The sequence below is a fragment of the Carassius gibelio genome, chromosome A5, assembly GCF_023724105.1.
Source record: "Carassius gibelio isolate Cgi1373 ecotype wild population from Czech Republic chromosome A5, carGib1.2-hapl.c, whole genome shotgun sequence".
In the NCBI taxonomy this organism is placed as follows: Eukaryota; Metazoa; Chordata; class Actinopteri; order Cypriniformes; family Cyprinidae; genus Carassius; species Carassius gibelio.
The window spans coordinates 6,993,801-7,015,079 of NC_068375.1; the positions used below are offsets into that span (position 1 = coordinate 6,993,801).

General features: G+C 36.1%; 1 protein-coding gene across 3 annotated transcripts in view; it reads left to right on the forward strand.

Annotated features, from left to right (window-relative positions):
• Positions 1-5,889: 5,889 nt before the first annotated feature.
• The window catches only part of LOC127990446 (smoothelin), a 32,505-nt gene continuing 17,115 nt past the window's right edge, over positions 5,890-21,279 (forward strand). For all 3 annotated transcript variants that reach the window (XM_052591498.1, XM_052591499.1, XM_052591500.1), the window contains exons 1-4: positions 5,890-6,250; positions 7,523-7,577; positions 8,821-9,327; positions 14,685-14,758. In XM_052591498.1, the coding sequence (XP_052447458.1) occupies positions 5,900-6,250; positions 7,523-7,577; positions 8,821-9,327; positions 14,685-14,758 (987 nt within the window). In that variant the 5' untranslated portion in view covers positions 5,890-5,899. The remainder of the gene's footprint in view (positions 6,251-7,522; positions 7,578-8,820; positions 9,328-14,684; positions 14,759-21,279) is intronic.

Consider the following 21,279-nt stretch of genomic DNA (forward strand, 5'->3'; position numbering starts at 1 on the left):
AAAGCTATTTCTCATGTGTTTCTTTGGCAGCCGGCTTATAATTATAGTGTGGAAATATGAATGTGACTGCTGCTGAGCAGTTTCTGTGTTTCCTGTGCTTTATATCTGTCTTTTACAGAGAGAAAATCAATGCTTTGCTGTTATTTGCAAGTAAAATCTTGGGAGAAAAGAGTCATTTACATGCTAGGTTAAAATCTTTCACTCAGTCTGGCTTCCAAGACTTCAGCTGGTCTGAAACACAGTCACGTGACCTCGTGTAATGCCGATTATATCCGCTTGTGTTGGGCTGCTGGTTAACAGCCGTTTGGTGTTTATTCTACCATATAACTCTAAATCCTTTTACAGCAGCTAGACAAACTCCATTAAGCCAAAAAGACTTAAGTCCATAGCATTAAGCAAACACTTAACGTCTTAATGGATCAGCCTCCTTTACAGCTACAAACTAAAAAACTGATAAGTTTAATCTGGGTTACTTGTTTGAGAGATTGTTTTGTATTTTATATCGTCATTATATTCTGTATTTCTGCACTTGAATAAAATTAAAAAGATCTGCAAAACTTTTTTTCTAAACAAATGTTGACGTGAAAATGTTGTGCATATAATTTCTAAAAAATAACTTTATTTTTCCCAACTGATAAAGGATGCTGTACAAGTTTCAAATTCTCAAGACATTCTCATGATGCAAGTTTCATAGTGATTGATCATGTAAGATGATGAATATTTTGTCTATTGACCAACCAATCAGATGTTGTGCTTAATAGAGTCCCAATTCAATCTATAAGTGGTTCTAATGGTTTAATTTCTATTGAACTGGAGCAGAACTTTGTGAACCGTGTATGATTTTGTCATTGAATATGGCTTCGTCTTACATATGTATCTACACATTCTTGAATCAAGATACATTAACTTGGGGTAAGAAAAATAAGCTTGTTGTCCCTTTGAATTGAGATTACGTTTCTTACCCAATTGGCAGATCTCTTTTCTTCTGAAGTAAATGTATCCTGATTTAAGAATGTTGAGATATTTTTAATGGAAAACGACAAAAATACTAAGTAAGAATGAGTGGCGATGTGTTTATTTTAAGTTTATTTGTTCTTTTTTTGCAGGACGTTCAAGAGAACATCAAGGCAGAAGCGCTCGTTAGCCAATCAGAGAGAATTAACAACCACCGAGAAGGCAAGTCACTAGAGATTGTAAAACTCATTGATGTCCGTCCTACAGACTTTCATCCCCCCAGCAGGTCAACCCCTATATTTAGACACAAAGTCTGTTGAAGTAAAACTCCTTTCCTGTGACCCTGACATTTGTGGTGTTAGTGGTCCTTACTCAGCTGCTCAACCCAGTAATTTTGGCCAGGGTGAGAGCAGGGCCAAGCAAAGACGGCCCTAATGAGTGCAGAAACTAGACATTTTGGGAAGCCACTGTTTGTTATTCAGATGGAGACAAAGGAAGTTTGGGGCTGGAACAGGACGAGGAAGAGCATTTATACACAGTTGTTGTGGAGGAAGAGGGAAGGGCATGCTTTTTGTCATGCATGCAGGGTTAGATTTTGAGTTAAAGAAATCAGATCTAGAACTTAGACTGTGTTCTAGAATCTTTATGCTCCTTTATCCTAAAACCGTTTCTTGTCTGTCGTTTCCCATGAAAACAGTACTAAAATAATAATAAAATGGTCATTCAAAGGCATTAGGCTGTTAACATAGTGGGCTAAAATGGTTGATCTTAATAATAATGGATCTCAATAATTAAATGGTAAAGGAATAGGTCATGCATATTATTTATTTTTGAAAATGCAAAAGATGTTTGAGATAAATTGTCAAAATTATGAGATAAAATGTCTTATGACAGTCAAAATTATGAAAAGTCAAAACTGAAATAGTAGTAATTGAAACAGTAAAATTATGAGATACTAAGACATAATTATGATATATGAAAGGGATTATTACGACAAAGTCAAAATGATTAGATATGATGTTTATGAGATAAATGGTCCAAATTATCACAGTCTAAATTATGAAAAGTTGAAATTGAGTTGGTCATAAGTTGGTTAAGACAGTAAAATTATGAGATACTAAGTCATAATTAGGAGATATGAAAGTGATTATTGACAGTCAAAATAATGTGATATGAAATTTGAGATAAATGGTCCAAATTATGAGATAAAACATCTTATGACAGTCAAAATTATGAAAAGATAAAACTGAGATGGTCATAATAAGGACAGTAAAATTATGAGATACTAAGTCATAATTACGAGATATGAAAGTGATTATTGACATTCAAAATAATGTGATATAATTTTTTAGATAAATGGTCCAAATTATGAGATAAAACGTCTTGATTATGACAGTCAAAATTGAGATGTTCATAATAAGGACAGTAAAATTATGAGATACTATGTCATAATTATGAGATATGAAAGTGATTATGAAAGTCAAAATAATATATGATGTTTGAGATAAATGGTCCAAATTATGAGATTATGACAGTCGAAATTATGAAAAGTCGAAACTGAGAGTCATAATTAGGACAGTAAAATTATGAGATACTAAGTCATAATTATGAGATATGAAAGTGATTATTATCACAAAGTCAAAATGATGAGATACTTAGGACATAAAAAGTCAACATTATTAGGTACTGTCATAACTTATCCTCCTTTGTACATTGTCATTTTGACATTTCTCATAATTAAGTCAATTGTGACTTACACTGAATCTGCGCCAGTCGTGACAGAAGTGTTTACACTGGACACGACAAAGTGACCGCTGCAACTCATTCGAACTTTGTGTCAGTACGTCATAAACAGAACGAGGCAACAGTTTACTGTCAGGGATTAGTCGTGTCCATCGCGCTGTATCCAGTGTAGACCGCATCACTGATTATGGGTTCTGTAGTATTATGGTGTTAATAAGGTGTTAGTATCTCATAATTTTGACTCATAATTATCACTTTTTATCTCAGTTTTGACTTATCTCATTATTATGACTTACTGTAGTATCTCAAAATATTGGGTAACACTTTAGAATAAGGTTCCATTAGTTAATGTTAGTTAATGTATTAATTAACATGAACAAACAATGAATAATACATTTATTACTGTATTTATTCATCTTCGTTAATGTTAGTTAATGAAAATGCAGTTATTCATTGTTAGTTCATGGTAATTCACAGTGCATTAACTAATGGTAACAAGCACAACCTTTGATTTAAATAATGCATTAGTAAATGTTGAAATTAACATGAACTAAGACTTATAAATGCTGTAGAAGGATTGTTCTTGCTTAGTTCATGTTAACGAAAGTAGTTAACTAACATTAACTAATGGAACCTTATTCTAAAGTGTTACCAAATATTGTCTTATTCATAAACATCACTTTCATATCTCATTATTATGACTCAGTATCTCATAATTTCATAATTACGATTTGTTTATCTAAGCATCGAAAATGATAATAATAATGACAAGTCAAAATTGAGTCATAATTATGAGTCAGTTTCTATACTACGTCATAAAAAGAAAGTCAAGATTATGACCTACTAAACATAAATTAGACAAAATTATGAGACAAAATCCTGATTGACATTGAGTTGAAATTATGAAATACTAGGTCATTAAAAGCTGACTTTGTCATAATTATGACTTTTGGTGTTGTAATTATGATTATTCATTTTGTTTCTAATGTAGTGAAAGTGGGCTTCCATGCAAATCCCAATCTATTTGGGCATATTCAAATTACGTGAAAATATAAATGAAAATCTTAATGTATCGTTAATGTGATAATATAAACACAGTCATATGTGCTTTTGTGTCATTTCTGCAGAGTAAATTAAATCTTCTATTCTATCAACAAAAATGCAAGAACCTGTTTATCTAAAGAGATCTGATTGAGGGAGTGTTGTTGGGTTTGACACTCTTTTATTTTATAGCCTTTCTTTGTGCTGAAGGAGAAGAATGTGTCTGGGGTTTGGATCTCTGAACTTCATCATTTGTGGTACACAAAGCAGACAAGATGGGAATAAAATAAAGCACTCGACCAGGCCAAAACCCTGGAGACCTCACAATAGCAGGTCTTAGATGCATCATTTTTGTTCACGTAGTCTTCATTTAGTGAAGAGAGTAATTTAAGGGAGTTTCTGCTTGCTAATAACAATGGTTTTTCTATGCTATATACATCAGTCTGTCCAGTCTCGTTCTAGTTTTAAAATATGAAATGTAACATCTAACATTCTCAGCAGCATCTTGCCATGAAATAAAGGATCTTCTAATTCTATTAACTCTTTAATGTGACACATTCTTGAAACTGTAAGCAATGAAAAGAATGCAGCGTACGCTTAGACGAAGCAGCTCAAAAGCACAGTCTGCTCTGCTCCTTCAGAGATCTGAGAACGGTGGAAACAGAAAGACACTTCCTGACCAGATGTGAAAAGTATCAGGATGTCGGCAAGACTGAAGTAACTCAGAGACGCTGTTACCTTTAAAAGAGCATTGGCTCTCTCTCAGTACACTGATGCGTGAATGTGAATCACTCAAGTATTGTCAGTGAACTGGGCGGTTTATTTTTTTTGTCCTGTGTTGCAATCTTTGCTTTTTCCACACTACAAAAAATGCCTCAAGCGTCAGGTGTGAATCTGGAAGCTTTCCATAACAGCTGCACAGTTTTAACAGGCTTAATGAAAGAAGAAAAGAAAAAATAAACGTATCAGTTACAAGAATCTTCAAATTTGAGCTTCTGCATGCAAAGTTGCTCAAGTTCAAGTGTTTGCTCTGAGTGTGCGTGCACGCAGGAAATGTGAAGGGAAATGTCCTATCTCCACCCAGCATGCACAGCTCATTACAATAACCATCTGACATTCCTTTGGCTTAGTTCTGTTCGTTTTGTCTGTGCCCTGCTGCATACATGAGCTTTTCAATGTAGTTAACCTAGTATTTCTCCATGCATGCTAGTCCTAAAAGTCTCCTGAAAGACATTCAGTATACTGTATTCATCCATTAGGTATGCATTAAAAAGATAATACGGTTGAGTTTGAGCTAAGCTGCAATACAGTGCAATTCCTGATCGTCTCATATTTTATTAATAAATGCTAACAAGATCAGTATACACTGTGTCTGAAGTATCATACTTATATTAAATAATGAAAGTGTTAAAGGTAATATAACATATATTTGTTATATGGTCTGTAAGTTTTTTAATGTTCTTCTGCTCACCAAGGAGTCATTTATATAATCAAAAATACAGTAAAAACAGTAATATTGTGAAATATTATTACAATTTAAAATACCTGTTTTCTGTATGAATATATTTTAAAATGTAATTTATTTCTGTGATGCACAGCTGTATTTTCAGCATCATTCCTCCAGTCTTCAGCGTCACATGATCTTCAGAAATCACTCTGATATACTGATTTACTGCTCAAGAAACACACGGAAAACAGGTGTGCTGCTTCATATTATGTGAAAACCTTAATACATTTTGTATTTAAGGATTTTTTAATGATTATAAAGTTCAAAAGAACAGCACTTGTTTGAAACCGAAATCTTTGGAACATTATAAATGTCACTTTTCAGTTCAATGCATCATTTCTTAATAACAAATAATAATAAAGAAAAGCTTACAAACATTAGTGCACATTGTGAATGCGAAGCTCTCCAGGTTCACTTCCACTAGTCCAGGCTTTATAATCAATAGTTTGAATGGAAAGTGTGCCGGGACTGAGATCTGCTCATAGCTGAAGTGGACTGATATATTATACATTTATGTCAGGAATAGTGTGGTGTTATGTTTTTTTTTTTTTTTTTTTTTTTTTTTTTTTGGTTTTGGATTTGTGGAAACCTCGAAGCTCCAGTTCCAATGCACTTACCGTTCTGTGTTTGTCTCTTATAGCCTCGAGCCCTGACATGGTTTTAGTTCTTGATCCTTTGGTCAGAGAGAAAGTCTCTTGTCCTCTGACCCAGCGGATCCAAAGCGACCATGGCTCGCCCTCCTCAGAAGTCATTCCCTCGTACCGTGAGCGTTCAGACTCGGGAGGATCGACTGACAGCAGCTCCCATCAGAGAAAGAGTCTGAACCGTAGCCACGAATCCCCGTCTACTGCTGAAGCTCATCTGACGGAGCAGAGCTCAGACGAAGCGAGGGCAGCTGTGAGTTCACTGAAGACACTTGACAATGGCCTGGAGACCACCGCAGGTTCACAAGCATGCACACTGAATGAGACGAGCCAGAGAGCTGGAGACGTCCCGGGACAGAAGGTGAGGAGAAGTGAGCGGTGTCTCATGGGAACACTTGCTCTGTCTGTTCCAGCAGGAGGTACTATTTGTCTCTGTTTGAGACTGTGAATGCATCCTTTCCTCCGGGCCATAACAAAGTTCAGATTAATGAGAGAATCATCGGTGGTGTTTGGAACAACACACTTTACCAAATCCTACAGTTTAATGTAATTACACTACTATTCAAAAGTTTGGGGTTGTCCAGACTCAAGATTTTGAAAGAAGTCTCTTCTGCTCAGCAAGGCTGCATGTATTTGATCTAAACACTGTTAAAACGGTAATATTGTGAAATATTATTTCAATTCAAATAAAGGTTTTCTGTTTTGATATATATTTTAAACTGTAATGTATTTCTGTGATGCTCCGCTGTATTTTCAGCATCATTCCTGCAGTCTTCAGTGTCACATGATCTTCAGAATTCATTTGCGGCTCAAGAAACATTTCTGATTATTATCAGTGTTGAAAACAGTTAAAATTTTGTAGAAGCCCAGAATTCAGGATTATTGAAAATTTTTAACAAGTTATGATGCTTAACCCCTTGACGGCCACTCACGTTTTTGAAGATAGACATGAATGTGCATGATACAAACCTAAATTTGTATAATTCATCACTGAAAACATTTTGTAACATGATTTTGATGTGCCAATTACATGGTGATGCAATGTCTGATTTTAAAATGGGTTTTGAAGGATGAATTTTGAGATTTTATGTTTTCAAGTGATATATAACTTCTGATGATTTCTAAAAAGTGATAGAGAAAAAGGCAACGAGGAAGTCTTTTTTTTAAACAAAGGTCAAAGCTCCTTTTGTAATGTAGATTTCTGAGGGTGCACTCTTGTCATAAATTCATCTATTACTTTTCCTACATAATTTTTAACAAAAAATATTGGTAAAATATATATTTGGGAGTCTTAGACCTTTCCAACGATATATAGTTTGTCAAGATTAGATTAGATTTGATTGTAATATAGTATAGTCAACGTAGGCGTCCCGTATACGGGATGGGGTGAACAGGTTAATATTTCTGTGTACTACTTTTAAAAATATGTATTTTACATTATAAACGTCTTGACTCCTACTTTCGGTCAATTTGATGCATCCTTGCTGAATAGAAGTATTTCATTGAAAATATTGTTTGAATGTTAGTGTAACTCTATAAAGCATCTCTTTAAAATGTTTGCTGCTGTAAACAGACAATCTGTTTTATGTCATGCTGCGAGAAGTTGAGTTTGAATTATTATTTTCTTTCGTAGATCACATCAGCTATAGACGCTCTCCTGACTTCTCTTACTAATGGCAAGGAGACAGGTGAGAAGTTCTTAAAAATACTCATTAAAATACATGTTGATTAATAAAAGATCAGCTTTCGAAATGCGTAGTTAGTATTATTTTGGATGATATTTCCTCCAATCCAATCTGACTTGTTGCATACCTGGAGATATGGATGGCCAGCAGGAAGTAGAGTATGACCGAGCTGATGTCCTCCTGCTTTTGTTTAGAGTACGGAGATGTCATCCTCTCCAAGATCCTCACTCTTTCTTATGACCTAATAGGGCCAATACCACAATCACAAGCGTGGAGGCCCAGGTCTTTCCTGTCTCCTCCAAAACATCCCACACGAGCCCTAGGACTCAATCCCAAATGAGATGGAATTAGTAACTTTAGAATCACAACTGTTTATTCTAGACACAATGAAGTTAGATGGAGAGCAAGACTAAGGGATAATATAAGTTAATATTCTGTCAAACAAGTTGACCATATTTGATATAATGTTTATATCTGAATAAATATCTAAATTAAATCTGTTCATCATGTTAGAGTCTCTTCTGAAGAATCATATGGATTACTGTTATGAAGTCTTTATGAACATCAAGTTTTGCTGGAATGGATTTCAATGAAATTCGATGGTGTGTTTTGGAGATGAATGGGTTAATGTGTTTGCGACGACATGAGGGTGAGCGAATGATGACAGAATATTCATTTTTGGGCGAACTGTCTCTTTAAATCTCTTGCTTTCCTGCTTTAACCTTGAAGAAAGCTCCAGTACTCTCACATGCGTCTCCTCTAGAGCTTCAGAAGACGTCTCAAGGTTCAGAAGCATCGAGATTTGTCAAGACACCAAAGTCTACAATAAATTCATAATTAGCATTTTTCGTCATTTTCTTCCGAGACGACATGATCTGAGCTCTGCTGTCATTTGAAGACATGCTTCATTTTTATTATGATTTATATTGTACACTGTATTTTAGGGACTGATTGTCACTGTAAACTAGTTGATTATTAGCATGCATGTTACTAGCAATTTGGCTGTTTATTAGTACTTATAAAGCACATTTAATGTCTTATTCTGCATGATCACATTTTAGATCCCTTCATTCACACCATACCTTAACTTAACTACTTTGCTAACTATTAATAAGCAGCTAATTAGGAGTTTATTGAGGCATAAGTCTCAGTTAAGTTAGGAGTGAGAAGAGGTCCCCAAATCTAAAGTATGACCTAATGTTTTTTTTTTTTTTTAAATGAATAATGAATTTTTTTTTGTTTTCAGATTTTAAAAACAAAGCCTCATCCTCGGGGCCCATCATCCGTGTGAACTCTGTTCGTGACAGGATGCGCAAGTTCACCGAACCTGTTACGAACGCACCTAAAACCAGCCGCGGTTCGTCTCATTCCACAAACACAGTGTCTGCAGAGAGGTCCTCATCCTGTTCTTCCTCCATCCCAAAGAAAGAGAGGAATGTCAGTGAGAACATGTTGGCCCCGCCCAGGCTTCTCTCCAGCCAATCACACGCCGCAGTGGGCGGCTCACACGGCTGCACTGAAAATGTCAGGCATGTGTGTAACGGTTCAGAAGAAGTGCAGACTCCTGAGGGAGAAGCGTCTTCAGAGACCCACGACATCAGAGGTGACCCCGAGTCCAACATGAAGACCTTCCTCAGCATCGAGATCAGAGATGGACGAAACCCAACTTCACGTTCTTCACTGTCATCATCGCCCTCTGCGGCCATAAACATGAGCCCTCGAATCATCACATCTACTGCTCCACAGAGAAGAGGTAAGCAAATCAATCTACTGAATCATAAAACAAACATGAATTTTGTACCCAATTATGCATTCCAGAACAATAGTGGGTGAATTGATGGATTTGGATCATTTACATTTATAATGTTAGATGTATTGAATGCAATGCATATTTGGAAAGAACCCTTTACAAAATGCATAAATATGTAAATGCACATATAATTAAAAAAATATATACATTCTGCTGTTCGATTTCTATTCTACTGTTTATTCAGCAAGCATGCATTAAATTGGTCAAAAGTGACAGTGCAGACATTTACCAAATATTTCTGTTTTAAATCACTGATGTTCTTTTGCACTTCAACAAAGAAGATCATGAGACACTGAAGACTGGAGTGGAGTTTCTGTGGGTCCTCAAAAAGTCTTAAATTTAGTTGTATCAAATTTAAGACCATAAAATTCTTATCTAATTATGATTTCAAGAGGTCTTAAATTTGGGCACAGAAAGACAAGAATCGAGATAAGGCTTATTGTGATGATTCAACTTTAAAAGGCTGATTTTAAGAAATAAACATGAGCGCTGCACGTTTCAAAGTCCGGTGCTGCTGCTTTGTGTATGTGTCCTGGCATTACCAGGAAAACTGCTGTTTCTGCCATTACTGCTGGTAGAAAATGAATTTGCATTTTCAAAAAGCCCATCTGCTGTTTATGTTCAGACCAATGTGAAAATCCACCAATGTTTTAATGCTTCAAACACTGGTGGACTGTCTAGAAAATTCGTTGGTCTCTCTTGATTTGAATCAAGTAAGGTTCAGATTACCATTATTGTTGTATATATTTTGTGTTGTTGTCAGTTTTTATTTTTATTTTGTATCATTTACTCACATTTTGGTACTTGCACATAATCATATGCAGAGCTACTGAACTTTTGAAATATTCTACAGTAGTACACCATTATTTAAGTGTTTATGTTACCAGGATTCACATGTAAGATGGCAAATGTAGGAATGTAGTATCACCATATATTATTTCTATTCACAAAATCTCATAATCGACACTGATATGCAATGTACAAAATAATGAAGTGTATTTCTTATAATCACTCCTATAAAGAGGACATTTTCAGATGCTGGGCCTATTAAAACAAATCTGTTGATCTGCTTTGGATGTCAATAGATCCAAAAAATGTATAAAATATCCAAACAAACCTTTCTGTTGTATTTTTTGAGCAGAGAATCAGGATCAAGTGAAGGTCATATGTCCTGTTTGCCAAATTTGAGCAAGTTTTTGAGTCCTATTGGAAAATGTTTAATATATTGTATTAAATAATGCTTTTGTTATTGGATAGTTGAAGGAAATCAACATTACATATTTTCTCTAATTTCATAGGGGCACTTTTGTCCTGCTGAGAATCAGAATAGTCCTTTTGAGAAGTACTGTTGCTCTTTAATATCACGTTGAGTCAGAAGTTGTATGAAAACTTTAATTAATGGTTGATTTGCATTGGATTCAAGTAGGCCTGACACAATTTGAGTAAACAATTGATAAAATAAATCCTCGATTGTGTTTTGCCTGTGGCGATTAACTGGCGAAACACCAGAAGTGGCGCATTGCCAGGCACAAGAATCCATGAAAAGCATTATTAGTCAATTTTTTAAGGCTGCTCGAAATATTAAAACCATTTACAAATCATAAATCATACTGCTGTTGTTAATTCATGAAGGCCATGATTCAGTGAAATAAATATATATGCTGCAGGTTTAATATGTGCTTTATTTGTATGAGTGTCAGTTACGTCTCCGTTCACAGTAAACGCTGCTCCGCACAAAGTTATCATTTACATTCACGGTCGCAGCATCTCAAACTCCATCTCTATAAAACTGCACCATCACAGGAGAAAATATCATCATCTTTCTAAAAATGCTAACTGTTTGTCATGGCTTCAAAATAAAAGTTTAACCCTCACTCTGAGTTTGGTCTGAGTGAGATTAAGCTACAGGTTACTCGATTTCCAAAATAATATTAGTGACAGCCCGAGTTTCAAGTGATGATTCTGAAAGTATTGTTCCGAAATAGTGAGTTTTCAACCATGGTGGTAAGGACACAGGCCTAGAAAGCTGGAAAGGAGTACATTTAATTAGTCTTGCCGATCCAGATACCGGTGCGATTCACAGATGTTTTTATGGGGAAGGGACTGAAGGAACGAACTGGAATGCAAGCTGTGCATATTCTCCGTTTGGCTGCCATGTTGGAAATTTCACCCTAAAATCAAATATTTCCCTTCATTCCTTCTCCATGATTCAAGTAGCGTATGACTAAGCCTATTTAATGGTTTTGCATATAACCTATAAAAGAATCCCTTCTCTGGTAACTGTTGTAGTTCCTTTAAAAGGGAGTGGACTTCATTTGAAATCATGGTTGTTCACCCAAAAACATGGGTGAAATAAGAGTGGTCTTTGATTGTGGTTAGCCTAAAACACACCTGTGCAGTAATCATGCTGTCTAATCACTCCTGTGAGGTGATGGATTATCTCGACGTAGAAGTGCTCACTAACATAGATTTAGACAGATTTGTGAACAATATTTGAGAGAGCACAAATTAATATTCTGCATGAGAATATTTTACATCCCTTAATCCTAAACTCCCTGACTATTAATAAGCAGCAAATTAGTAGTTTATTGAGGGAAAACTCTTAGTTAGTTAGTAGTGAATTCTTAATATAAAGTGTTAATGACTAGATTGAGACCGAGCAAAATATTGTCCCACATTGCAGTTATGTTCTCAGATCTGAAGCTTCTTTAAAGTCTTTTTTTTTTTCTTTTTTTTGAAGTGTCTTTGTGAATATTTTACCATTTTTAAGTGCTGTCTAGAATGGTTTATGCTAAGATCCGCTTCTTGTCAATTGAAACAGCAGTGCAAGATTTCGGCTTCCAAACAGTTGGATGTTTTGCATCCATTTTCCAATTAATGAACTGCACCATTGTCTTCATTTTCACTAGGACTGAAGCAAATCTTTTTATGCACTGATAGTGGGTCATTCAAGCAATATTATCTCACTTCTGTTGCGTAAATTAAAGCTGTTATCAGACTTTCATGTTTTGTTTTGCTTCCCACGGGGTCTGATTTATTAGTGTAATAATCTAATGAAACAAAGTGCATTTATTTAATACACTGAATTATCCAAAATATACGTTGCCATATTTGGTAACACTTTACTTGAAGCCTAATGTTTTAGATATTAATAATGCCATTGTACGTTATATGTTGTACTGTTTACTGACTAAAGTTAAAATGCATTATATATGCTGATGTTGCATCTGAAATTGTCATGTGTATAATGCATAATACTTTCTAAAGGTGCAAGTTTGATAACATTATAAATCATGTATTTCAAATACTTTGCATTGTATGTAAAGGCGGCAAGTGAAGTGTTACATTTTTATTTTATATGTAGACCATTTTAAGCCGAATTTCCATCAACAATAGCTCATAAAATAATATAACCGTAGTATTTTGGTTAACTGTCATGTGTGCCTTAGGACCTCTGTCCTATAATAATAATTCACATGCCAGTTCATCCTCTATCACCCGGCTGATGCATAAACACAATCACTGTTCTCCTCGTTTTATCATATGTCTGTCTCTTCTCTGTATCACCAACAGACTGTATTTGTCAGATCTTCCTTTTTTGGAAATGCTTTGCTCATCCTTGCCTCTGAAAGGTCTCGCAGTGGGCAGTGGAAGCGATCTTGAAAGCCTGAGGATATTTAATGCTATAGAGGTGCAGTAAAAGAGTGTTTACCGTCTCACTGAACCACATTAGGACCCGGGTCTATTGTGTAATCACTCACGAACTGATGGAAGAGACCGTAAACAGAGGAGGCTGCTTTGTTTCACAGACACGTCAGCAGCATGGTCTTGGCCAACGAGGTTTTTATTTGGGAATTTGACGACGTTTTATTGTCTTTAAACAAACCAGATCTCATGAGATAAAACATGATGTTTTAAATGAAAAGTGTCAAGTTCTGATGGAGAAACAACATGACTGAAATCATTTGATTGGAAAAAAAAACAAAGATGCTTTTTGTACACGACTAGTACAGTTGAAAGAATGGGTTGTATAGATTTCGATAAGTAAAAAAAGAGAAAGAAAACTCTCTTTTGCTCGCCAAAGCTATATTTTTTGATACAAAAATATATGTAATATTGTGAAGTATTTTTATGGTTTAAAACAGCTGATTTCTATGTGAATATCTGTTAAAATGTCATTTACTTCTGTGATCAAAGCTGATTTTTCAGCATCATTTCTCCATTCTTCATTGTCACAAATCATTATAATATGGTGATTGTCAGTGTTGGGAAAAGTTACTTTTATAAGTTTTGTAATTCAATATTGTTTTACTCCCTAAAAAAGTCACTTATTATGTTACTTAGTTACTTTTTATGGAAAGTAATGTGTTACAAAAAATAAAGAAACAGCGAAGCACAATTGTTAGTTTATCTAAAGTCTTTTTGTTTATTAGTATGGTTGAACTGGATCATCAAAGGTCAGCAGCAAAGACATTGGTTGATAAAATGGGATTAGATACATCTGTGTTTTTTAACATATTTAATTATATGTTTGTGTCATATTCTGAGTATGCATTTCAAAGTTTTAATTCATTTCGATGAACACTAAATCTGTTATTTTATTTTTATTTGAGAGTGGGATAGTGGGAGAGTGAATGAATGCACATTCACCTTTAGTCTAGATCTACATCATGTTCACACAGTGCACACAACGCCTCTGTACTTCTGATTTCTCCCAATATGGGACAGGAAAACTGTCAGTCAATTACTGGGAAAACAAAGTAACTGATGTTACCTTTTTGAAAAAGTAACTCAGAAATTTTCTTGTAAATTAAAAAGTAATGTGTTACTAGTTTCTTGAAAAAAGTAATCTGATTACGTAACTCGCGTTATACTTGTTAACCCCAAAACACCGCAGATTTACTGCTCAAGAAACATTTCTGATCATCAGTGTTGAAAATCAGTGTGTTTTTTTCAGAATTATTTAATGCATAGAAAGAAGAAAAGAACAGCAATTGAAATCTAGATCTTTTGTACCATTATAAATGTATTTCTGTCACTTTTGATCAGCTGAGTGCATCTTTGCTGAAAAAAGGATTTTGTTATAAAAACAACGACTTTGAATGGTATTCATCAATGACAATAAATTGTTCATCACCCTCGACCACTCGCACTGAACGGTGCTGGGTAAATATTTCTTGGGGTGGCATGATGTCTTCAAACATACACCGTCATTAGACGTTCTGTAGAAGCTCAGTTTCATCTAAATCTTGTATTTGTCTTATCTGTCTCTCATTTGCATGTTTCCTGTGTTTTCTCAGAGCTGACGCTTGGTTTAAGAGCGACACCGTTCAAAGTGTCCAGCTCAAGTCTCTCATCTGGATCCTCACTTAAGGTATTTAACAGAAGCAGCCTGTTTTAACACAAAACAAAGCTATGTTAGTCAATGTTTTGTCGAATAAACAGTAGTCATTTCATTTTTCGTGATAAGTTTTCATCTTCTCTTTGGACCCTTATCATTAAACAGATACTTTTTTTGCTGCTGTGCCTTTAAGACCTTCACGTTAGATGATTTGGAGCACTTTGCTGTGTTAGCAAGACGCTACTGTCTCAGCGTGAACTTTGACACAGCTACTGAAACAGCTGACAAGTGCAAACAATTCACAAGGAAGTGCCTCTTGGTCCAAAGACGTCATTTCCTTCGTTCATGGGAAAGAAACCCTACAGTGACCAGTGAATGTCCAAGACATTTAGGCCGAAAAATTCATGTAGTGACAACTACACTATCATTCAAAAGATGGCATAGATGAGATTGTTGTATTTTTGATCAGAAAAATACACTTAAAAACAGTAAAATTGTGAAATATTATTACAATTTAAAATAAGTTTTTTCTATGTGAATATATATTAAAATGTAATTTATTTCTGTGTTCAAAGCTGTATTTTAAGCATTATTACTTAATTCTTCAGTGTCACATGATCTTCAGAAATCATTCTAACAAAAACTTTTCTTATGTTTTTTTAGTATTATTACCAATTTTGAAAACGGTTTCTTTTTTTGTGGAAACTGTGATACAAATTGTTTTCAAGATTCTATTGAAAGTCTTTACTGTCACCTTTGATCGATTTAATGCACCCTTGCAAAATAGAAGTATTAATTTCTATAAAAGAAAGATCCCAAATGCGTCTGCACTCATCCACACATCTCTCTTCTCTGCCATGTTTTCTCCCATTATCCCTCTGGTCATCCCTCTGAAGAGAGCAGTGTTGCCAGATCTCCCTAGAAAAACAAACCCAAAACAAGGGACTTGTCTCACCAGAATAAGCCCTAATACGGGCCTGAGTTCTTTAAATAAGTATAAAACAACATGACTGCTCATAAACAAGTGTCTTTAATAAAATACAAGCTTATAAAAAGCAGACATGGCTACAATGAATGAGAGCTTACTCTTTAAAAACAGCAGATTTTTACGAGCGTAAACTAAACACAGCACCTTGGTCAACAACGGCTGACTTTAAATGGTCTGATATAATACGTCTCCAGTCAATATGGTCAAAAATTACAGACACCAAACCAGTTAAACTCGCTCAGAGCTGAACTGCCAAAACGTTGGATTAATATCATTGTAGTTTTGGGTGTAACTCTGATACAGTCCCACATTTAATTGTGTGTGTGTGTGAAAGAATGTTTAAATATATTTGTAATTACACATTTGTAATGATAAAGCTGTGCTTTAGTATGTTTTAAAATATATCAACTATAAAAATAATATTTAATAACATAACAAAATAAGTACTTTGCATGTGCTTTAGTTCTGCACTTTGTAAAATTGTATTTAAGCGTGATTAGAAATGTTCACAAAGTGCCTCTCTTTAAGAACACCTCAGTGGCTTTTTATTTCATTAATGTTATTATCTGCAATTACAGTTTTAAGCATTTTTAAGTTTTCGTTTTTATTTCAAAACTACAAGTGTGCATTCAATACAATTTAACACTTCTTTTCAAGGGAGGACAATCTGTTGCTAAGTAGGTTGATGAGGTCAAATAATGACACTTTAGCAATGCATCACAACAGGTACATAAATAAACGCGTCTTAATTCCCGTCGCGTCTGTAACTCATGTGGGGCAGTGTGGTAATCCCGTTAAAGGATAAGTACTGACGCTTCTTTAGCAGGTTGACGAGGCTATGTCACACAAATGAGGGATTAATACCTCAGAGTGAGAGCGACAGAGGAGAAAGAGAAAGCTTCAAGACCGAACACACACACACAGCAGGAATCATGATTTGAAGGCAAACTTGTATACGGCGATCTGTGACCGAGGTAAAAAGATTTGAGGAATATATAGTGATTTCTGTGTTGTGCACTAGCACACATGAACCGCTGTAGATGTTGTTTAGCTTTGTTACAAATACAATGATTGCTACATTGACAGACTGGTTTCTAGCCGTGTAAACAGCTGATTGTAATATGGATGCATTTGTGTAGATGTTAAATACTAGTTTGCCCTTTGCTGTAATCACTAACATGGCCATTCTTTGAGATATCAAGTACGCTGCAAAAATAAACGTAACTATTTACAAAACAGTATGAACGATGTATAACAATTCAGCTGGCAGGTTTAGGAGTAGGTTTGGGGGTGGGGTTAGGATTCGGCAATCAGGTAGCGATTTGAACGAGGGGGGTAATAATTTGGCAGGGGGTCAAAATTGGGCACAACACCGGCCACCCTTTAATACATGTATAAGAATGCAATCCCGTAACATTGCATGGGTTAAACAGCAGGTCATAAGTTTTTTTGGAAAATAATTACCTTGCAGTTTATAAGGTAGTAATCCTTAAATGAAAACAACCTGCGAAGTTGTTAATCCAAAAGGTGCATGATAAATAAAGATGTTTAGAAAGATAATCACTGGGTAACACATTTGCATAATCCCCACCTTCCCGCGAAATACGAACAGAGTCTGACCTGCCCACAAACACCTCCGCTATTAGTGTGTTTACATGATGTTGAGAAGACAGACGCTGTGTTCAAAGATACCACAGAAATACAATTCAGACCTTCTGTTGTGTGCATGTCATTTTCATCAAGGACTGCTTCTCTAATCTGGTCTTTTATCTTCGTTGGTTTCTAATCTTCTTAATTTGGACTAACAAGCTCTCCAAACCACAACTTGCAAGTAGTACGATTGGTACGTTTTGTACATTTTCAATTGAGTGCTCAAGATATGTTTTTGTGCTAAATACGAGTGAGTTAGTTTAGGCAGGTGCTCCTGTGATACAGCTCTTCTGATGAAAAATAAAGACAGAGCATCTTTTGCCTGTTATTCTTCAGACATTACAGTAGACATATTTTGGTCTACAAACTATCCTTTCATCAGTTAGTCATGTTAGCACTCGGCTAACATACCCACCATTATTGTTATACACTCATGTGGGTTGCCAGATTGAGGAATGCAACAAGAACGAGCACAGTTGACAACAGAAGGTGACAAGTCTTACAGTGCAAGTTTATTGCGTTTTAACATGCCTCTGGGCATAGAGCTTTATAGATGTTTAGACGTACACTGAGGCTTTTTAGATCAGGTAGAATTTGCGATCACTAACACAGTTCGTTTGTTGGCTTAGATGTCAAAAATACGCTGTGTTTTCTGCTAACTGGCAACCCGGAGTGTTGAAATGCTATTGGGTAAACCGTGCAGTAGGCGGAGTCACACAGACCAAAACAAAAACAGATACTCCGACACTGAACACACAATTAAAAGTGAAATAGCTGGCTGTAGCATTGCTTTTCGGAGAAACAGGTTCATGATCTTAGCATGATTATTCAATATCTGCATATGTATTTTTATGCTTTAGTACAGTTAAAAAACAATAATACACACAGCACCTTTAATCTCTTTTATTTAGTATTTGTATCACCCTAGTATTTGTTGAAAATTGAATAACTTCACTGATGCCATGTTCAGTGCTAGTCAACATGTTTAAATGCTTTCTGTTTGTGTTTGTTTGTGCCTAAGCTTGCTCGTAGAGAGAGATATTATTATATATTTTTTTTTTTACTATGGGCTATCTACAACAGTAAAAGAACCAAAACACCAGAAGCAAATACATTATAACAATTAAAAAAAAAGTAAAAAATGACAAACTATTTTCATGTTTTCCACCTTTTTCTACGTACGGCAGAAACATAAATGGGCACCTATATTCAGTAAGCTTCCAGCCACAGTCACTGACTATATCTGGACATCCACCACACTGTGCCAACCTGTACTTTTCACTGCCTTTTCCTAGAAAGAAGAAGTAACTTTTCTATTTCATTCATTGGTGCCTGAAAGATGATGTTCCAAGCCAATCAGACAAACTATCCCAGCAAAGTGCTGCTTTTTTTGTTCCTTCCGGCTGTACTTACCTACATTCTTCACAGGGTTTGTTTTCTGGCAACACTTTTTCAGCTTGCAGTGTTATATTTAGATGCTCTGTTTTACACTATGTAAAGATATTTTTAGTTGCATGGCTGTCAGTAAGTCTGAGGGTCAGGCATTGTTCCTCGAGTGAGATTGGACTGATTGGAATAGCTGTCCGAGCCCCAAATATAAGCTGACTCAGTCATGCTACTGAATGATCTGTCATCTGGGTCAAGAGGTTCAGAGGTGGTTTTGATGATTTTCTCCCAAAACTTTAGCCCAACTGGTAAAGAATAGCACTAGTAATACCAAGGTCTTGGGTTTGATTGCTAGAAACACATGTACTGATAAAAGTTTAGCTTGAATTTGTTTAGATCCCTCAATACAACCCATACCTTAACTTAACAACTACTTCACTGACTATTTAATAAGCAGTTTAATGAGGCAAAAGTCGTAGTTAATACTTGGTTTATAGTCAGAATTGGTACTTAAAATAAACTGTGTCCCAGTATGTATTTATTCTTCCTGAATTATTGAAGTTAAATGTCATATTGCATGACTACGCCTTACTTTACGGAGCATTTATGACTAACTAGCTGTATTCTGCCTGAAGAACTAATGGTGCAACCAAATACGGTACAGTAGCAAACTAGCTAGTAAATGCTAAACGTCTGGATTCCAACTTAGGTAAGAATTTGCGAATGGCTGCTGCAACCCTACTTTACATCTAGGGTTTAAGATCGTTCATATATATATAAAAATAGCGAATTATCCATTTGTGCTTTGGATTTGCACAGTGTGCATGTGGTCACATTGTTCACCGCTGCCCTGCTGACGTTCTCTGCTAGTGAAAGGTGTGAAGGACAAGAGCTCTAAAAAAAGAGAGCAGGGGGCTTATGAGTGATTGCCTACTGGAATAATGGCCACTGTTGATAAATAGATGACTGTGGCACCTGAGTTAGCGGGGACTCGGGGGCCTCCAGCTGCCATGGCGACAGAATTCCAAGGCTCTCCATTGGCTGAGGCGTTGGACAGCTGATGGGGGTTTGGAGAGGCATATAAAGGGCCAGGATTTGTCTCAACTGGGAGTCGAAGCTAGGTGTATTTTGTGTTGTCTGTAACTATTACAAGGCATTTTGCTCTGATTGCTCTAGCAAACTTTTATTTCTGGAGTTTCAGAGATTATTTGGCACTTTGAGAAGCAACCAAACATACCATGCCTGGCATCAGTCTGGACCCCACGCCAGATCTAGTCGACCAAGTCAGTCCCCAGGACAATCTGGATCAAGAGTGTGCCGAGTCGGGCCTAGAGGCAGTGATCGGAGACCTTCTGTTACAGACGGTTGCAGACGATGAAGACGAAAAAGCAACTGATGAACGTTTTTATGAGCTGGAACTCAATCTTCAGCGAGCCGTGCAAGAGGTACATTGCGACTTGAAGGTTTTCGGCAAAAGTATACAGGCACGTCTGGAGGAAGCGACATCCCAGGTCATGCCTGTTGTTGAGGCCATCGCCGCCTTACAGCAGGAGAACGCAAGTTTTAGGATCCAGCAGGAGAAGCTCGCAAGGCAAGTAATGGAGCTTTACAGTGCCCTTGGACTGCCTGAACCGAAACTGACGCAAGAGCAAGACATCGATCCAGCAAACAGCAATCCATCTGATGGTGAAGTCAACCCAGTGCTACACCCTCCTACTTTTGCTGCGGTTTGCTGCACATCATCAGTGTCATCTCCCACCGGCAGAGTCTCGCGTAGCAATAGCATGGTAGTATAAGTACAGCTTTTTTCCCAGACATTTAGTACTTTTGCTAAGGCAAAGAATCAGTTTTGCAATTTTAAAGTGAGCTAAAACAGACTTGCATTGGGATGTGAACCATACCTTGAGACCACTTGGGACGGCCTTTTTTGATTTGGGCCAGTTTACCACTAACTGCAGTGCCCAAAGAACACCTAGCATTGTGGTTTGCAGAAATTATTTCATTTCAGTAGGTTAACTATAGCTCAGAAAGATGCATATTATAAGCTGCTGCCAAATGAAAAAGCTAGTATTTTGCATATTTATTTTGCATATGAAAGATAGAAAATAGTTTTTGCTTTGTGAATCTGCTGTCATCATTTGGATGGCGTTGGTTTGGAAAGCATAATTTTCCACTATGCATTATTATTAGTCATCTGCACTCGTGGTGAATAATGTGGACTGGAAAAAAATCTGCCCAGGAAACCGTCTAAATATAGGGGATTGAGTTAAAGCTTTAAAATACTAAAGATTTTCTCTGATTGAAGCTTGTGCCATACTTTTGCACTTTCTTCACAAATAGACACACATACATACTTAGCATCAACGATCCCATCTGGTATGAGTATTTTATTTTAACTTATGCTTCACATAGATTTTATGGCTTAGCGCAGTACATTTGGAAACAAAATGAATCATATGGCCCATTAATATCTGATTAATTGAAAGTCTTAGTGTCTGACTTTGTTTCCAGGAAGAGATTTGATTCAGTC